Genomic DNA, 17,871 nt, shown 5'->3' on the forward strand with positions numbered 1-17,871 from the left:
GTGAATGTAGTTATATTGATATAAAGGTGCTTATGCTGGTTTAACTTATTCTCATAAGGGAAGTGGAATAAATTACACTGATATAAGCAACTTTATACCAGTATAACTGCGTCCACACTAGAAGTTGGACTGGTATAACTATTTCAGTAGAAAAATTACAAATCTAACCAAAATAGTTAAATCAGTATAAAAACTGTGAGGAGCCCAGGCCTTACTATTGTGACTAGCATAATGTGGCCTTCATCTCAGCTGGGGCCTCTAAGTGCTACTGAAATATGAATAATTACAAATGAAAAGATCAGGGTCTCCCAAGCTGAAGGTTTTGCATGTAGCCAAACTGTATAGCTACTTTAGCGTTTGTTGTGATTAACAGGTATATTCAAAAGTATAGAGGTGTTGGAGGGGTTTGTGGTTATTGTTTTGGCAAACCTCCTTTGCTCATGTTACTGACAGTATGTGGATTTTCTCATATTAGTCGTGTGATGAGATATTAAAATCCACTATTGCTATATGACTCTGCCTTGTAAAGACCAGATGTGGAACAGGGGTGTTGAGCAACAGCACTTTTAATTAAACTCCCAGTCTCTAATCTTCCTCCCTATTTTGATTTGTACTTGTTAAAAAACAAATAAAGAAAAAAAAACACCCTATTATATCATGGAACAGCTACAGTACGGGCTAAGTTGTTTTATGGACAACCTGGCAGGGGTTGAATAACACTTAATATGGGTTTCACAAATGGTTACTAGCACTGAAGGTAACAAAGGGGTGGGGATGTGTAGGACCCAATATCCTCATTGCCTTGCTTTACCTTGCTGCAGCTGGGGTACAGAAGAGGGAGATCCCCAAACACAAAGCTTGGCATCTCTTTGTTAAATTTGTCTCTCACACTTCCCCTGGGAGGAAGTTCAGTAGGATTCTCAGTTGGGGAAAAACAAACAAAAAAAGATTTTGCACTATAATTGGAAATTAAAACAAAGACTTAAATTACAGGGTAAAGCAACCTCCCGAGCTACCACAACCCTTCCTGAACTCTTGCAGCCACCGCTGCCCTACAGTGACTGCTAGAACAAGCCACCGGTGCCTACAAATGTTATTGTCCTGACCTGACAAATATGGAAAAAGCCACATTGAAGCCAAAATGTCTCCCTTTTAAATGCAAATATGTGCTACAAATTAACTTTAAATGCCAACAGTGCAGCCTCTGTTTTATTTACGAAGATTCTTTGGGGATCACTCCAAAAAGGGCCCTAGTATTCAAGGGAAAGGAACAAATGCAGCTAAGTGTTCATCTTTTAACCACACCGAGTTTATGAATTCAGTATATTCTGTGTTCTTCTCTTGCTGGAGATTATCTACTGTACTTGACATGCAAAAACAAACCTGGATAAAACAGGGGAAGTGGGGTTTGGTGTGGGGGACCCTGACAAAATACAAAAACATTGTTCTACAAAGAAGTCTTCTGGACTCAAACATTTCAGCTTTGGAAAGGGATGTATTGTTATGAGGAAATGTAAACAGTAAATATCAACAGACAGAACTCTTTTCCCCTTTCTGTTTTATCCCCCTCCATATAATTCAGTTCAACTAGGGGGAGCCACATTTCCGGTCCTCATAATGAGGGTAGGAAACAAAAAGGCTTCTCCTCCCTTTCCTAATGTCAAAGAGAATCAATGGTGCTTTTAAAATAGAAAACACTATCCACAGGAAAAAGCAAAAGCCTCGTATCAGGCTGCAAACAGGAGCGCTTAAGCACAAGGCATTCAGGCAATGGAAAATGCATTCAGAGCGTTTAGCACACAGGATTAATCGAATTATAATTTAATCATCTGATCAAACACTAATTAGCATAATCACTTGAGGGGAAAAGCTGCTAGAGGAACAGACGAAGGAACACCTTAGGCACCCAGCACATTAATGACGCCAGATCATGCACAGATGACTTTTTAAAAAATAAATAAATAAAAAGGAAATTGAGGTTTGTAGTGCTGGAAAAGCAATTTAAGTTTGTCATCTGGATTGCATGTTATTCTTTAACCCTGAAGAGATGTTGTCAGAACCAGATTTGCCATGGCTATGATTTCTTAATTTAGACATTCACCAAATCCCAAGGACAGTTCTGCACTAGATTATCACAGAAAGATTTAAGAGTGGGCGCATATTTTAGCCCATACAATTTTATCATAATCATCTCCAACCTTATCCTGAGAGTCTCCTCCCTCCCCTCCCCCTGCACACACACACACGCATGAGTGTTTAAGGATAGATCACTTGGATGACCTTCAGGGATACAGTAAAGTATGTGTCCTTTTACAAACCCTGCGTTTGTAGTAATTAGTCCAATGCTGCACTACTTGCTTTTGGTGGCTCAGTTAAAGGGAGGGTGAGGCTGAGGGGAGGAAAGGAAAGAAGACCCATTAAGTGATGTTCTCTGTGTAATAAAACAGCGAAATTTGGGTTGTAAATCCATTTCAGTTATAAAAGCAGAAACAGCAGAAAATTTCCTGAAGCAGCAAAACATTAAGCATACCCTTGATGTTTACCTGAGTAATCAAATGACACTCATTTGTATAGACACAGTGGGGGAAATGTAGTGACAGAAGGAAACTGGAAAATATTTTAAACAGTATTTAAAAAAAAATCTATTGTTTTTGTTTTATTCTGACGAAAGATGGGATACGAGTTATTTTTAAGGCAACTAGTTAGCCTTTTCAAATTGACTGTTCTAGTTGAGTTTCGTGGTACTAAATATAGTGATGTGGGAGTTTATTATATGTTAGTGAGCAAGCCCTGAATGAAAGAAATTCCCTACAGTACAATATAACCTAGTAGAATAATTAGGCGCTACCTACATTTTAAAGATTCCAGATCATAAGGGATAAACTGTGAGCTAATTTAAATTGGCTATATCCCCCACTAAGGACCTCTATCGATAATCCTTTAGGCATCTCAAAATAACTTTACATTAATAAAAAAGGCAACCAATTACAATACAGCACCCATTATTTTTCCTATTATTTTTCCACATTATGCTTAGAGGGGATGCTATTTTAAAATATATAGTTCAGTATGCACAATTTTAAAACCACACCCCAAAGTACAGTATGCATTTTCTGTAGAGGAAAATTATTACGCCAAAAACAAAACCTCAAGGGCTAAAAGTAATATGAACAGTATAGTCATCTAAAAATAAAATAAAGAGCTGAATCTTCTCAGTTTTTAAAGATGTGTCACCAAAGATCTTTTCGTGCTAAAGGAGCTGGTACAATTCAACTGACTTGTTTTGCTGCTGAGCCAGTGAGAAACACTCATGTTGCAAACATTCCTGGATTTTAATCAATCATTCATTCATGCAGCAACAGACCGGTAGCCCACTTAGTTGTAGTATGGATCCCTTGATGCATGAGCTACAAGATTTTTAGAATTTTTTTTGTGGAGTTTTTAATTACTTAGTTTAAATCTACACTGGTTTTTACTAGATGCTAATTTAAAAAAAAAATCAAATAAACTCAGGAGACTGTCATCTCAGAACAATCACACTAGGGGGAAAGGGACAGACAGTGGGGATGGAACAGCTGGTAACACAGTTGAGACTACAGCCAAGGTCAGAGATAACATGGTACAGGAACAACAAAAATTCTCCTATTGGCTTATCGTTACACAGCAATCTTTAGCCAGATAACAGCATCCCCTGCTGGTATCAGCAATGTACCTCTATACTCTGCAGTCTGCTCCTTATTCAAAGGGAGCTGCCAGTATTGCACCGGACCATTTTATATAATAACTCAATGCTTAAGTTATTCATTTCTGGTTCCTATCAATTCACTACAGATAAGACCTTGGCACAGCTGATATATATTACTTCAAAAATATATATTTTAAATAACTTTATTTAGGTTGCAAAGTCAAATATTAGAAGGTTAGGAAAGGCCAGATTTATGATTGCTCATGTCACCTTAATTCTACCCCTTTGTGTACTCATGCCATGCATTAAATGCAGCAGGGCTCCTGTGGGAAAAATAGTAAATGATCATGTAAGAATAGATTAGCAATGCAGCAGACTTTTACCACTTGAGATACCAGACTAACTGCATCAGCCGGCAGCAGAAGGTTGCTATCCCAGAAGGTAAATGGGCTTCTCTAACTCAATAGCTTTATCTGGTCCTCCCCTTCCCCCGGCTACCACTTACATTCGTGCAAATTGTTTCCCCCTTTACTTGTTACAACTGCTGCTGCTTCCACTTCATCCTGCCCCCTTTTTTCCCACTATGACCCTTCAATTCTCTTTGCCCCTTTCTACCCCCTCTCAACCCAGCTTCCTTCTTTACCCTCTCCTCTCTCCTACTCCAGCAACTCTTGCCTGTTCCCATTCGTTATTTGGAATATCCCCCCCAAAGCTGGCTAAAAGTACTTTTCATAATAAAAACAAATACAGTGAAAATAAACCCAAAACTAAACACCCAACCTCAACAAATCTGCAAATAATATGATGTGAGCCTGTCCTTATCCTGATCCCTTTGCTTGTAGGCTGTACCTGTCTGCTTCTCTTCCCACTTCCTCACATTTTGATTATAGGCTTGTTTATACAGTGCCTAGCACAATGGGGCGGTGATCCAGATTTGGGCTTTTGGGTCTACCGCAGTACAGACAATAATAAAGAAGGAAAGGGATGTTGCTTGGTGCATCGAAAAGAGGTAAAGTATTTCAAGCATGCAGCGAGAGTGAGAGGAAGGAGAGAAAGGGAATCTTCCTACATATGTGAAGCTAAAAGTGTGGACTGAAATTTAAAAAAAAAAAGTATACCAAAAACACCACCAGAAATACCTAAAATAACCTACACCCTGGTTAGGGGCTCACAGATTAATGGGTGGACATTATGACACAGCATCATTAAATTTCAGTTTTGCCAAATTGTGCCTGTAATCCAACAACTTCCGGTTCACCAGGCCCAGAGAGATGCACAATTAAACAAAACTTTAAGGCACCTAAACACAAACCAACCATTAGAGCAGGACATGATTCTTAGTGGTAGTGGATTTGGTACAGTGCTCCTGGGTCCCCTCTGAGGATAAACCAGCATGGGCCTTTTCTATTTAAAATGTGTCCCTTGTGTATATCTAAAACTGGCCTGGATTAATAACTCCCTTGTTTCCTCTTTCACCACCATTAGCCTAACCTAGCAGAACAGCATATACTTCCCCTCTCTAGCACATGTTCTAGTCTCCCCATCTTTATGTGCCAACAGCCAGAGAGTGTTTTGTTTCTAGTCAAACAAACAAGCAAAGATCCAAAACAAAAAATAAGAGTGGGAGACAGATTGTCCGGTTCAGCTAGTCACATATGATCTTAGAGAGATTTCCAGTGGCCCTGGTTTGAGCCAGTACATAATTTGGAAGTCCTTCCTACTCTCCCTCTGCCCCATCTTTTAATCTTCTTCATGCCCTGACTTAATAGGACTTAAAACCATGCTTAAGTGCATAAAGATGTTTTCCTGAATTAGGACAATCAATAGATTATCCCTTGCTGCTGCAGTTGCACAGCAGTCCACGCTTATGGCAGAACCTAGGATGAGATATCATGGCCTGGAGAAAAAGTAATTTAATATTTTTATTCTTGGCTGCTCCATGGCATAATTTCTATATTTATGGCAGGTTACATAAATTAAAAAAAAAACACCTTTCTCTGCTTTCAACTGTAGAAAATAACATTGTTGAAGTCAGGTGGGAACAATGATTTCTGATTGCCTAACCCATCAGGGAAGGGAGGTCAATTAGATTCAGAGCTAGCATTTCTAGTTTTATACATAACCTTCCATTGTCTGGAAAAGCAGATAATTGATTCATTTCAGGGAATACTAACCCCACTTTGTGACTTGTCTACAACAGAGGATATTACAATAACAACATACGGGTTCCTCAGAGGTTGCATGTTTCACTGTATGGCTGGTCCTCTCAACCAGCTTATATCCTTGGGTTCACACACCTACACCCCACTTAGACTCTCATTTAGTATCACAGAATGATGGTACTAAACAACTAGTGGCCTCAAGTTAGTTAAAATATGCCAATCATGAAGATACTGCTTAAGAGCAGCATTGAAGCTAACGAGCCAGTGCCAACCTCCATGAAGTCCCTTCATACTGTGGCAACTATAAAATGAAGCAGTGAGTGCAGCCACTCTGCATTGGGAAAGAAAGAAGTCCTTAGCATGCAGACTTCAACACAGATCAATCATTTGCAAACACAACATGGCAGCATTTCTTTTCCCTGGAATTCACACCCTGGGAGATGCTTGTCGCAGAGTTGCTCTGTCTATGCTTTATGCATCTTTACTCATAGCTATGGCAATTATAAAGATAGACACCAAATTATTCAAAGCTTCAATGCAACGCATTTTAATTCGGGTCACAATGTATTAACAATGTTATCTGTCCCATTAGAATATTTCTGGTCACTCCAGAAATCATGTCTCTAATTTCTTATTATGTAATAACAGCCACCTTTTAAAGGCTATTTGTTTGTTTAAATAATTATTATTTCTTTTACCCTTACCTGAAAAGAAACCTGTGGGAATATCACTTTTCAATATTTGCTGACAGTACAAAGAGAGGTATCATAATTTAAGACAAACATTCAGTACAGGATTAATGTGTAATTAAGTGTAAGGAGACAGCAGCACCTAAAGTTGGACATTGGAGCGAGCATCCTGTTCTTCCATACACAGTAGTTTCCAAGCCATCACACATACTGTATATAATTTTGTCCCTGCTTGTAACACTGACAGCGTTAGATTAACAACTGCGTGCTTGGTCTTCATTTTAGGTGATGCAGCGCACGTTCAGATGCCTTGAATGGTATTTCATCAACATAGCCTCTGAGCTGCTGCACTCCCATTTGTTTGCATCTGGCTTTGTAGCTGCCATTTAAACATGGACCATGAGTGCCACTCCCAGCGGTGTTCCTGTGCTCCACTGTGTTCCTGAGCTCATGTGTGGTCTGCCCTTCTAGAATGTTCAGCAGATTGCCTGATCAGTGATTCAGCACAGTTTGCTGCACTGCTCTCTCCCCGCGTTACTAGGAAGCTCCAGGGATGCAGGCGTTTAGTATGGAGGTGACTCTCCTTCTCAAAGCCACTGCATTTAAAAATGGCTGTCTATAAATAGGACTGCTGGCTCATTCTTAAATCTTACTCTCTGCCTCCTGAGTAAAAATAACTTAAATAGGGACGCAGGCAAGACTCGTTAATCTCTGTCATTCTGACTATCCATCCACTAGCCTTTCTTTCTTCCTATCTCAATGTCTATGTCCTTAATATCTGTTCTCCCATTTCACTATGAGATATATTTATGCAGCCTATTTTCTCTTTTTCTGGTGATTAAACCATTACTTTAAAGGGGGGAAATATTTAGAAAGTCATGAGAAATGAATGACATACGATAGCTGGAGATCAGTGTGAAAAATCAATGGCAAAAACCACCAGGTAACAAGTATCTGTGGAACGTGTGGTTTACTTTTAAAGATCATTTTCTTCAATGCTTTTTTGTGATACGAAAGGCTCTTCTGAAACACTTCTTCCATTTTATTTTGTTGAAGATACCAAGCTTTAAATGTGGTTCCTATAAGACAGTGTAGGCCCATGAATTAATGAAATGAGATGGATCTGTAAATAAGCGAGGTTAAGAAGGTGGGGTTTATTTTATGGAATAATACATATAATGTAACAGCCTTCACCCACTCATTCACCTTGGAGTAGGTATTCAGGATCTTGTAGTCTGCAGTACATTGGAGAACCTTATTGCTCAAGAGGGTTTTGTTGCTACTTTTACAAAATTATGGTATCAGTAACTGTATAAGGAATAATAATTTTTAAAAAAAATCAAATATGCTGCAACTTTAAGTAATCAGGGCAAGATAATAAATTCCCACATCTTTTTAAGGAATTTTCATTTTGGCATGCTATAGGAACTGCAATACTAAATCAGAACCAGTGTCACACTTAAAGAAAAGTTTCCACTCTAACAATAGCCAGTACGAGATTCTTCAACGGAAGCTGTGTGATGGATAATGCATATAATAATCTGGCTTTAGGGGAAGTTTCTTCCTAACCCAGAGTGAATAGTTTGCCTATGACCTGAATAATTAGCAATGCTACCACTTTTAAATAATAGAGCTAACTGGAAAATGGATTTCCAGTGCCATGAAGGATTTAAAAAACACTACACATACTCATTCTGAATGGAGAAAAAAGCCAAAATTTCCAAATTTCTCACAAAACAAAATTCTGAAGAAAAAAATCATTAAGGCGTTTTATTTTGATTCATTTTAAATATTTAGTTTCAATTTTGACATTTTATTTTTTTTAAAATTTATATATAAAATAAAGTAAATTTTGGGGGGGAAAAATCAAAACTTTCCATTCTGAAAATGTTGAAATGGGATTATTAAAAATTTGCAAAAAACATTTTTTCTATTTTTTTTCCCCAAAACAAAATTGCTAAAACTGGTAAAATTTTACAACAAATGTCAGTTTTGTTGAAACATCAGCTTCTGACCAAAAAAAAAAAAAAAAATCAACTGGTTCTACAAAATAATACTAATCCTAGCTTGTGCAACTTCCAAAAATGTATAGGCCTTTCTGATTTAGAGTTTTGTATTGGTGCCCGTCCCGGTAGTATCTGATCATTTATAATACAATGTTTTGCAAACACCTTTGAAAATCATGCCATGCATTCCTGGCCCTGCTATAGACTGTTTATAACACTAATCAAGTCAATAACTTCTGACTCACCTTCTCGAGCTTTGGGGTGCTGAGAGAGGCTTAGATCAAGATTTTCAAAAATGGGGCCATAAAGTTAAGCTCACAAGTCCATAATTTAGTCACTAAATAGATGGCCTGATTTTCAAAAAAAAGCTGAGGACCCATTAGCTTAAATTAAAGAAAAGGCTTGATGTTTGATGGTGTGGGGAGTTGAGTGGTACCTCTATAAATGACATAATTCAATACAGTGTGGAACTGCTGAGTGTAGGCAGGTTAAAATCAACCAACCTCAGGCTATCCATTAGCTTTCCCACTCACCAGTTCCTTTGACCTTTAATACCCAAAAAGCCTGATACTGTACCACTGAAGGGAAGGGAGTTTTTACCATTGTCTTCAACAAATGCAGAATCAAGCCTCAAGTTCTCATTACAGCTTATTGCTATTTGTGGAAATCAACCTCATTTTAAACTTTAATACAAATGTAGCCTCTAGACTTCTTGTCATTAATAATTGTTATTCAATGCTCACAGGAGGAAAAGAAAACAGAATAGTGAGCTCTGCAAATTAAAGGGATAGTGACCCTGCAAGACAATCTACCTTCATAAATCCTCCCTTCGGTGACTGTTTATTCCCACTGTTGTTTTGAAGTGTTGATAGTCTTGTGTGGTTTGCTGCCCACTAGTGTCCTGTGATACTGACACACTAACATGCAGACACCATGTCGTAGTATCTCAGTCTGTGTTTGGTGAAGCTGGTCAGGAATTCTTAATGTGCAGTAATTGCTATATTCTGGAATATTACTAAAAATGTAAAGAAGGGAAATGAGTTCTCTTTTAAAGTGGAGGAGCAGATTTCTGTTGCACTCTGTCTAGCTTTCTAGTTAATGCAAATTTCATTTTAATCACTCAGTGATCAACTAATACTTATTGCAAGAAAAGAATTAAAAGCCTCAGAAGTAACAAGGTCAAAATCAATCAGTAAGATTGGGTTATCCACAAACACTTCAATAACTATATATCAGCACATGAAGTATCATACTACCTGAGAGCAAGGCTTTGGCTACTCAAACTATATTTTGATGTCACAGCTATTCAAAAAAAACCTTCCATTGGGAGGAAAAGCCCTATTTATATCAGTAAAGGTGTTAGCCTTCCTGTTTGTTTCTAGCAGTACTGATCACTGTTTCTTGTGGCAAGTATTCCTATTACCTCTGTTGTACCTTCTTACAGTTTTTGTCTACTCCCTCTGCCCCCATCCCAATTTATAGTCTGGCTCTTGTCCTGCTTGCAGTCTGATATGCTAGTAAAAACTCGTTTGATATATCAAAGATGGACATGTGCACACTGGGATTCATGCATTATGGATACAAAATGGAAATCATTTTAATGGGAATTTATTTTTAGTATCAGCTGTACTGTATTGGGTACATCCTGGTGTTCCATTGATCTGTGTTGAAATCAATGGACCACAGGCAAACAAGAGTTACAGTGGAAGAGAAGCCTGCAAATGATTTCAGCATATTTATGTCAACATATTAAAATGTTACCAAGAAATACCGACATTTGAATACACAGAGCAATAGCATGTCTAGCAAACACATTTCAAATAAGCCAGTGTATTGCTGGGTACAGGAATTCTGAAATGTGTAAAAAAAGTTTGACCTTTTTGATTTTTTTTCCCCATGAAGTAATCAATAAAATATGCCTATACTCATTGGGATTGGACTAAAGTGGATTTTTTCATTTATATCAATAATTTTAAATGCTTGCTTCTAGAATATTTTAATACAGTAACCCAGAAGGTAAATTCTCAGTGTGTTGCTCAAGGTTATAACTGCATGACTCACCTTACCATCAGTTGAAGTTCTTCAGCTTAATTCACTGTTTTGAAAGGGTACCCCCATCTTCTCAAATGGGTTGACTGTATTTATGGTTAATAATAATACTTTTTTATCCATATTTTAATAAACCAATAGTGTTAATAAATAAAATCAGTAGTTAGAAATAACAATTGCAGTTAGAATTTGGAAATTTTGTTCCAGAATCCTATTATTTGGATATTGTCGGTGTACTAATATTCTATTGCACTCATAAGTAAGATATTTTACAGACAGTAAGTCCATTCAATGAAGGTACCATTTATCGTGATGAGATTTATTTGTGCTGAGTGATTATAGGGAGAGATGGAGGCCAATCCTGCTGTCCTTATTCAGATGGCTCCCAGGGACTCTCCAATAGAAATTTTGCCAGATAGAAAGATTGCAGGTTTGGGCCCCAGGGTTGTTAAATACAAAAGAAAAGAAATTAAAAATAGTAGTTTTACCTGCTATACTAGATTTTTATTTCATTTTATAATATATCTAGACCATAATTAGATTCCACACACACTTGGGTGCGAGAACACATGTGTGTTGTAAGTAGATTTGTGCATTTCCCTGGGGACTTCTGAAAGGCAGGTGGGTAACAGCAACCACAGAAGTCAAGCTTCAAGAGTTAATTTTTATACAGTATCATAAAAGAGTGCCCCATATTCTATAAATATATAACATTTGTATTTGTGTATACTGTCTATACTGTATTTTCCTTCAAACACAGAAGTATTAATCATTTTCAAAATATCACCAAAATCTTACGAGAGTCATGTGAATAGTGTATTCTAAATTCAACAGTGTAACTAAAAGCACTTTCACAATGAGCATTTGATGTTTTAAATGCAACCAGACACTACCTCAGGAAACACTTATCACATGTATTCTCATAATATATATTTATCCATAACACCCCTAAATGCAGAAGTATCATCTTCCCAGTTTTCATGCTGGTATACATACCCTGTGTGTGTGTACATATAAGAATCTGCAATACACACAGAGAGAGCTTACTATCTTATATTTACTATATCATTGAAAATGAATGTCAAAACACCCCATTTTAACCAGTTTTTAAGTTAATAAAGATTCACTGAACCATCCATTAGATATTTCTAGTGTTGTAATATTTAAAAAAATTGTGGTGTGTATGTACCATGTATGTACATATACACACAGAGTGTATGTATATCAGCATAAAATCTGGGAAGATACATGTATCTTCTGTGTTTAGAGTGTTAAAAAATTCTCAGAATACATATTTATCCTTATGTTTGATTTTAGTCCATACTTGTGAATGTTGAAACTGTGACATTGCTGCAGACTACATGAATAAATGAGAGAAAGTGTTTTTCATGCAATTTCAACCTTAAAAGGAAAACAAGGTTAATTTATTATTCTTCAGAATTGCAGATTTTTTTTTCAGGTAGTCTACCTTAAAAGTATGCAATTTAAATGGGTGTGAATTCATGTGCGTGCAGGGTACACATGTATCTGTCTTTTAAAGACCTACAATTTTTGGACACAAATGTTGCAGTTCTAATTTTCTATGCAAATCCTTGTTTAACTGAATAGCCCTGATAAGCGAATATACTTTCACAGTGATCCTGTGTTATTAAAAGCAAATATTTTCTCCAAGGTATCTGCCTGCAGTGGATACAGAAAAGGCATAGTGCCATCTGACAAAATAAATAAATACATTCTTCATGCCAGAACTTATTGCAATGTCTTACTGCTAGGAGGATTTCAAAATAAAATAAAAAGTTCGGGGGTTATTTTGATGATTTTACATTGTACAGTATACTGTGCATCAAAACATACTTCTCGATGCATCTTCCTTACTCCCTTACCTTCCTTCCTGCTTCATCTCTTATTGCCTTAATTTTATGATATTTCTTTCTATTCATACTGGATTTGCTTTGCCTGTCAATGTATTTTCTCATCGAGTATCTACCTAAGCAAATATGAAGGCACTCTCATCCAGCATTCATTCGTCACCCTTTGCTTGGAGCTTCAATTATATTTGTATCTTCCAGGGAAAATTTTACACTTTACCCTGAGTTTATCCCTCATTCATTCATTCAAGCAACATTTTCCTATTCTGTCTGGTTTGCCTATTTTGAAAATTGTGTGCTTAATCTTTCCATTTTAACTGCCAGTGTACAATGAATTTTAGGCAGAGCTATGTTCTCAAATTTGAAAATAGGAAGGTAAAATAATAGGAATAACTAGCATCACAGTATACAGCATAATTTGTTTTCTATCCTAAAGATACTATATTTATTTGCATATAGTTCAATATGCACCTTAGGATGATACATATGGTCAAAGACTAACTATGCAAGTCTAAGTATTAAATATATAAAACCTCACCTGTATTAATAACAGCATTAAAAACTGGGAAAACATTTATCTATTGCAGAGGAGTACACAAACAAGGGTTTATTTTTTATTGTCTTTCCATTGTTATTTCCCCTTCATAACTTTGAAATTGACTGAAAGAGTCTTTAATCTTTTTTAGATGATGTAATGCTTATCAGTGCATATTTTTACATAAATGAGTGTGTTGAACACATAGCAGGTACCTTCTTAGAGAAATGATGGCGAGAGGAAATTTAAAAATATTTTTCCTTAAATAAAAAGCCTGCATTAATTTGGTTAAATCACATGACAATTTAAGAATTGAAATATAAAAACATGAAAACAAAAACAAAATCCAAAAGCTTGATATACAAGCCCTTCAAATTCACTCAGTATGCTCTTACAGATTGATGCTCTGCTTGGCAAAATTCTGTACTTTTTTCAGCCAAAAAAAGAAAAATTGCATCTATCCCTATTTCATCAAGTACAGTTTTATTCTGAATGAGGAAGATATATCGTAACACACTTAGGTTATGGGCACTTACTTTGCTAGGTAAGCTAGTTTAAATGATTACAGAGCAATTTCTTCCTTCTCCCGACAGCTGCTAACAACCAGCGCGATGCTTTAAACACAAAAGATAAAAAATCATCCTATTCCCTTTGACACCCTTCCCAATTAGCTGAAATAAAATGAATCACAAACTAAATGATTATATTGCTCACCATTCAAGATGCTCTGGAACAAGAAGATAGCCAATATCCACATGCCCCTGCTCCTTTCTATCCTCCCAGCTATGTGCTTTTAGCTTTCCACTCTTTTCCTTGCTTTCTGTTTCCCTGTTTGTCAACTGCAAGGTTAAAGCTGCAAGCTAAGAGGGAAGATCAGTCCAGCTTATTTTGCTGGTAGCAGTGTAGCTGCTTGGAGAATGCGTGTATTTGTATGATTGTCCTTAAAGCAAGTGATCTGTCTCTCCTTTAGCTTCTGTTCTCCGCTGACACTTGCTTGCTAGCTTTCTGTTTCAGAAAGATGCAGCTAGAGGGAAAAGGGAGGCGGGTGCTTTAAGCCCAGGTGTGTCGTTAGCTCAGGGAGACACCAGCAGGTTTGCAGAGGCAGGTCCACAGGTGAAAAAATCCTCCAATGCAAGCATAAGATCATCGCTGGTAATATCCAACCCAGATCTGCAGAAACCAGGCTGCATATACACCACCCTTCAACCACCACATCCAGGCAGCAAGCAAGCAGACTGACACATCTTTCCTCTCCTACAGATTTAATCACATTGATCCCTCTGCTAACCTTCTCTGCCTCTGAGCAGAACAGAGGAAAGTATTAACCCTATCACAAGCCTCTGTCAATTTTAGCCCTCTGCAGTCTTAAAGCAGCAGAAAGTATCCATAGAGGGGAGAAAAACAAGACGAATAGAAGAACATAGTAGAATATTATACAATTCTATAGTTGGCTGAACTGCGTCCGTTTGGCATCAGCTGAGTTTTATATGACTAATGTGTTGACAAGTAGTAGGGGGTGGCACTTCTGGAAGGTCATAGCCTAGACACAGAAGCATGTGAAATAATTTACTGAGATTCTTAACCAAATAGTAAACTCTATTTCCGACACTTTTAAAGCACCCAATACAATTAGACTTTGAAGTGTTTCTTTACTGTGGGAACTGATTTTGTTTCCTCTTTTAGCAAACTGTAAACTGCAGCCTCACTAACTAAAAGCAATCTGTGCTTCTACCTTGTCTTTCATGATGTGAAGGCCAATCAAAAAATAGAAACATTAAAATAAAATAACTAGAATCAACACTGTGAACTACACTGCAGAATTAGGCTAATTCAAGATTTGTGTTAAAATTAGTAAAACATATAACAAAAAAAAAAGTCATTTATTATTGGGCTGAAGAATCTTGCATTGTCCAAAGGGAGCTCTGCAGGGTACAAGCTTAAAGTGGGGACTGGCACACAACACATCAATATTAAAAAATACCTGCTTTGTGGTCGTAAAGATGGCCAACTTGGCAAGACCCAGCCTTGTTCGCTATAGTGGAACCCAAGAAAGGATGCCCAAAAATAAGACAAAAGGATTATTATAGCCAGAAAAGTCACTAGTATAGCCAGACAGGAAAGATACACAGTCCAGAGACTTCTGTGGTACATTAGTAATGGACTGAAAATGGACTAAAAAATATCAGAAGCATGATATAACACCATAAGAACATAAAAATGGCCATACTGGGTCAGACCAAAGGTCCATCCATCCCAGTAACCTGTCTACCAACAGTGGCTAATGCCAGATGCCCCAGAGGGAGTGAACCTAACAGGTAATGATCAAGTGATCTCTCTCCTGCCGTCCATCACCACCTTCTGACAAACAGAGGCTAGGGACACCATTCTTTACCCATCCAGGCTAATAGCCATTAATTGACTTAACCGCCATGAATTTATCCAGTTCTCTTTTAAACCCTATTACAGTCCTAGCCTTCACAACCTCCTCAGGCAAGGAGTTCCACAGGTTGACTGTGTGCTGTGTGTGTTCCTTTTATTTGTTTTAAACCTGCTGCCCATTCATTTCATTTGGTGGTCCCTAGTTTTTATATTATGGGAACAAGTAAATAACTTTTCCTTACTCACCTTCTCCACACCACTCATGATTTTATATACCTCTATCATATCCCCCCTTAGTCTCCTCTTTTCCAAGCTGAAAAGTCCTAGCCTCTTTAATCTCTCCTCATATGGGACCCGTTCCAAGCCCCTCAGTTGTAATTCTTAAGGAAGCTAAAAACCAAAATGAAAATCAGCAAATTGCATCAGGGACAAATGGTTCATTTTCTGCATCATGTTATAGCTGGGGTTGTGGTCAGGAAAGGCAGGAGGATCTCAGTTCTTCAATTTACAGTAGTATAGCTGGGCCTAATAGGGGGCAGGGACTAATGGCTCATGGGGGTAAGTGGGGAAAAGTGTTTCTTAAAGTAGAGCGGAGAATACTGGGTGGAGACAAGGGGGGGGGATGCAAATTTTTTTTTAAAAAAAAGCCAGTTTGCTTTGATGGGATTCAATACCCTGAATATTAACTTTTCCATAAATTGTTTTCTTAGGTTGCAAAAGCATTGGTGACAAGCGAAATCTGATGAATACTCATGTGAATGAGTTTTGGGAAAGGTTTGGGCCAGACTTATTCATGCAGCCATCTTTGAATTGCTTTGTTTTCCTTCTTTTTGTTTGTGTTTCAGTCAACCAGTCAATCAGAGAACAGAAACAATGCCACATGATCACCCATACTCTCAATATGTGAAATCATAGTTAGCATGCACTGTTTCAAGTCTGGATGCCAAGAATGGCCAGGTTCATCATTTGGGATTTAGGGTGCATTAGATTTTCATCCAAGGGGAAGAATTTTATTTTCATTTTTTTGTATTATTAGTTTGCCAGGCCTCTCTTTTAGTATATTTTACTGAAAAAGAACATTGTGGATTAAGGATATGGAAAAGCAATTATTTTTTTAAATCTTACCAAAACAATCCAAGAATTTTCCAGAAAAATGTCAAAATTTATATTTGTGTATATATAGATGACGCAATTTATATTGCGTCTTTTCTGGAAAAATCAAAATAGCTGCCATAGTTACTCTGTGGTCCTTCATCAGATCACCTCTATCAGACAGAAAAGCTGTTTAGGCTCCATCAGAAAGACCAGTATCAAAGCAAGATCATTAGATTAATTTCAACCCTGTGTAGAAAGCCAGCACAAGCCCTATCCACCACATAAATATCTCTTAGTACTTGAAAATAGGGCTTCAGTGGGATGTAAGGGGCACACAGACCTCATGCTCACCTTCTGCACAGTAAGTATATATCACCCTTACTTTCTAACTTTCAGTGGTTACCTTACAGAGTCTAAGGGGCATATCCTCAGCTGGTGAAAACTGCAATATGTCCACTGACTTCCATGGAGCTATGGCAGTTTGCACCAGCTGAGGATCTGTCCCCTACATTTTTAAACACTTACCATTCCAGATGATGTGTGGAAACTATTGTAATGGGAACTCATTAAGACCCTGAAACACTTGGGCCAGATTCCAATAGAGCATCTAGAACAAAACATTTTCTGACAGTTCTGCCCACACATACTCCAAATATAGTGTGTCCTGGACCAACACAACCTAAGCTAAAAAGACTACTAAGTCCAGGACAAAAAAGCACAAAATTCAGCATTCTGAATAACAAATGCAGGAAGGTTTGAGTGGTAAGATCAGCAAACTAGCCTGACATCCTTTATATACTCTGTTCCCATTCTTGATGGGAAGTATTGTTGTTAGATACTTGATTTTGATAGCACATCCAACAACTGACTACAGCAATCTCATAGACTCAGACTTTAAGGGTAGAAGGGACCATCATGATCATCTAGTTTGACCTCCTGCACATTGCAGGCCCACAGAACCTCACGCACCCACTCCTGTAATAGACCCATAATCTCTGGCTGAATGACCGAAGTCCTGACATCATGATTTAAAGAAAGGTGGACTCAAAATGACTATAAAGAAGGTTGAGTAGGTTGTTGTATTCTAACGGGCTGAACATCTAATGTTCTAATAAGAAATATAAGATTGGACCAGTCTTACAGAGATGATGTATTGGGTCCTGAAGTAAAATTCCCTTTCCTTTATGGACAAAGATAGGAAGACCTATCTACTATAAGCCAACACTGATTTGGGCCTCAAGGACTTCTGTGAAAACCTTTCACAAAGACTGATTGGATTGGAAATAATAGAGATAATCAACCTAATCAGACATAGGACCATGACACTACTCTAAGGCTTTAGGAAGCTCACCCAAATCTCTTCTACTGGAGAACTCAGCAATTTGAACAGAGCACCTCACTGC

The 17,871-nt window shown here is 37.6% G+C and overlaps 1 protein-coding gene across 3 annotated transcripts in view; it reads right to left on the reverse strand.

The window, feature by feature from the left end:
* DSCAM (DS cell adhesion molecule) overlaps nt 1-13,939 on the reverse strand; it is a 644,197-nt gene extending 630,258 nt beyond the window's left edge. For all 3 annotated transcript variants that reach the window (XM_045002507.1, XM_045002505.1, XM_045002506.1), the window contains exon 1: nt 13,709-13,939. In XM_045002507.1, coding sequence (XP_044858442.1) covers nt 13,709-13,751 — 43 coding nt within the window. In that variant the 5' untranslated portion in view covers nt 13,752-13,939. The remainder of the gene's footprint in view (nt 1-13,708) is intronic.
* Nucleotides 13,940-17,871: the final 3,932 nt, after the last annotated feature.

The sequence above is a fragment of the Mauremys mutica genome, chromosome 1 (assembly GCF_020497125.1).
Source record: "Mauremys mutica isolate MM-2020 ecotype Southern chromosome 1, ASM2049712v1, whole genome shotgun sequence".
Taxonomy (NCBI): Eukaryota; Metazoa; Chordata; order Testudines; family Geoemydidae; genus Mauremys; species Mauremys mutica.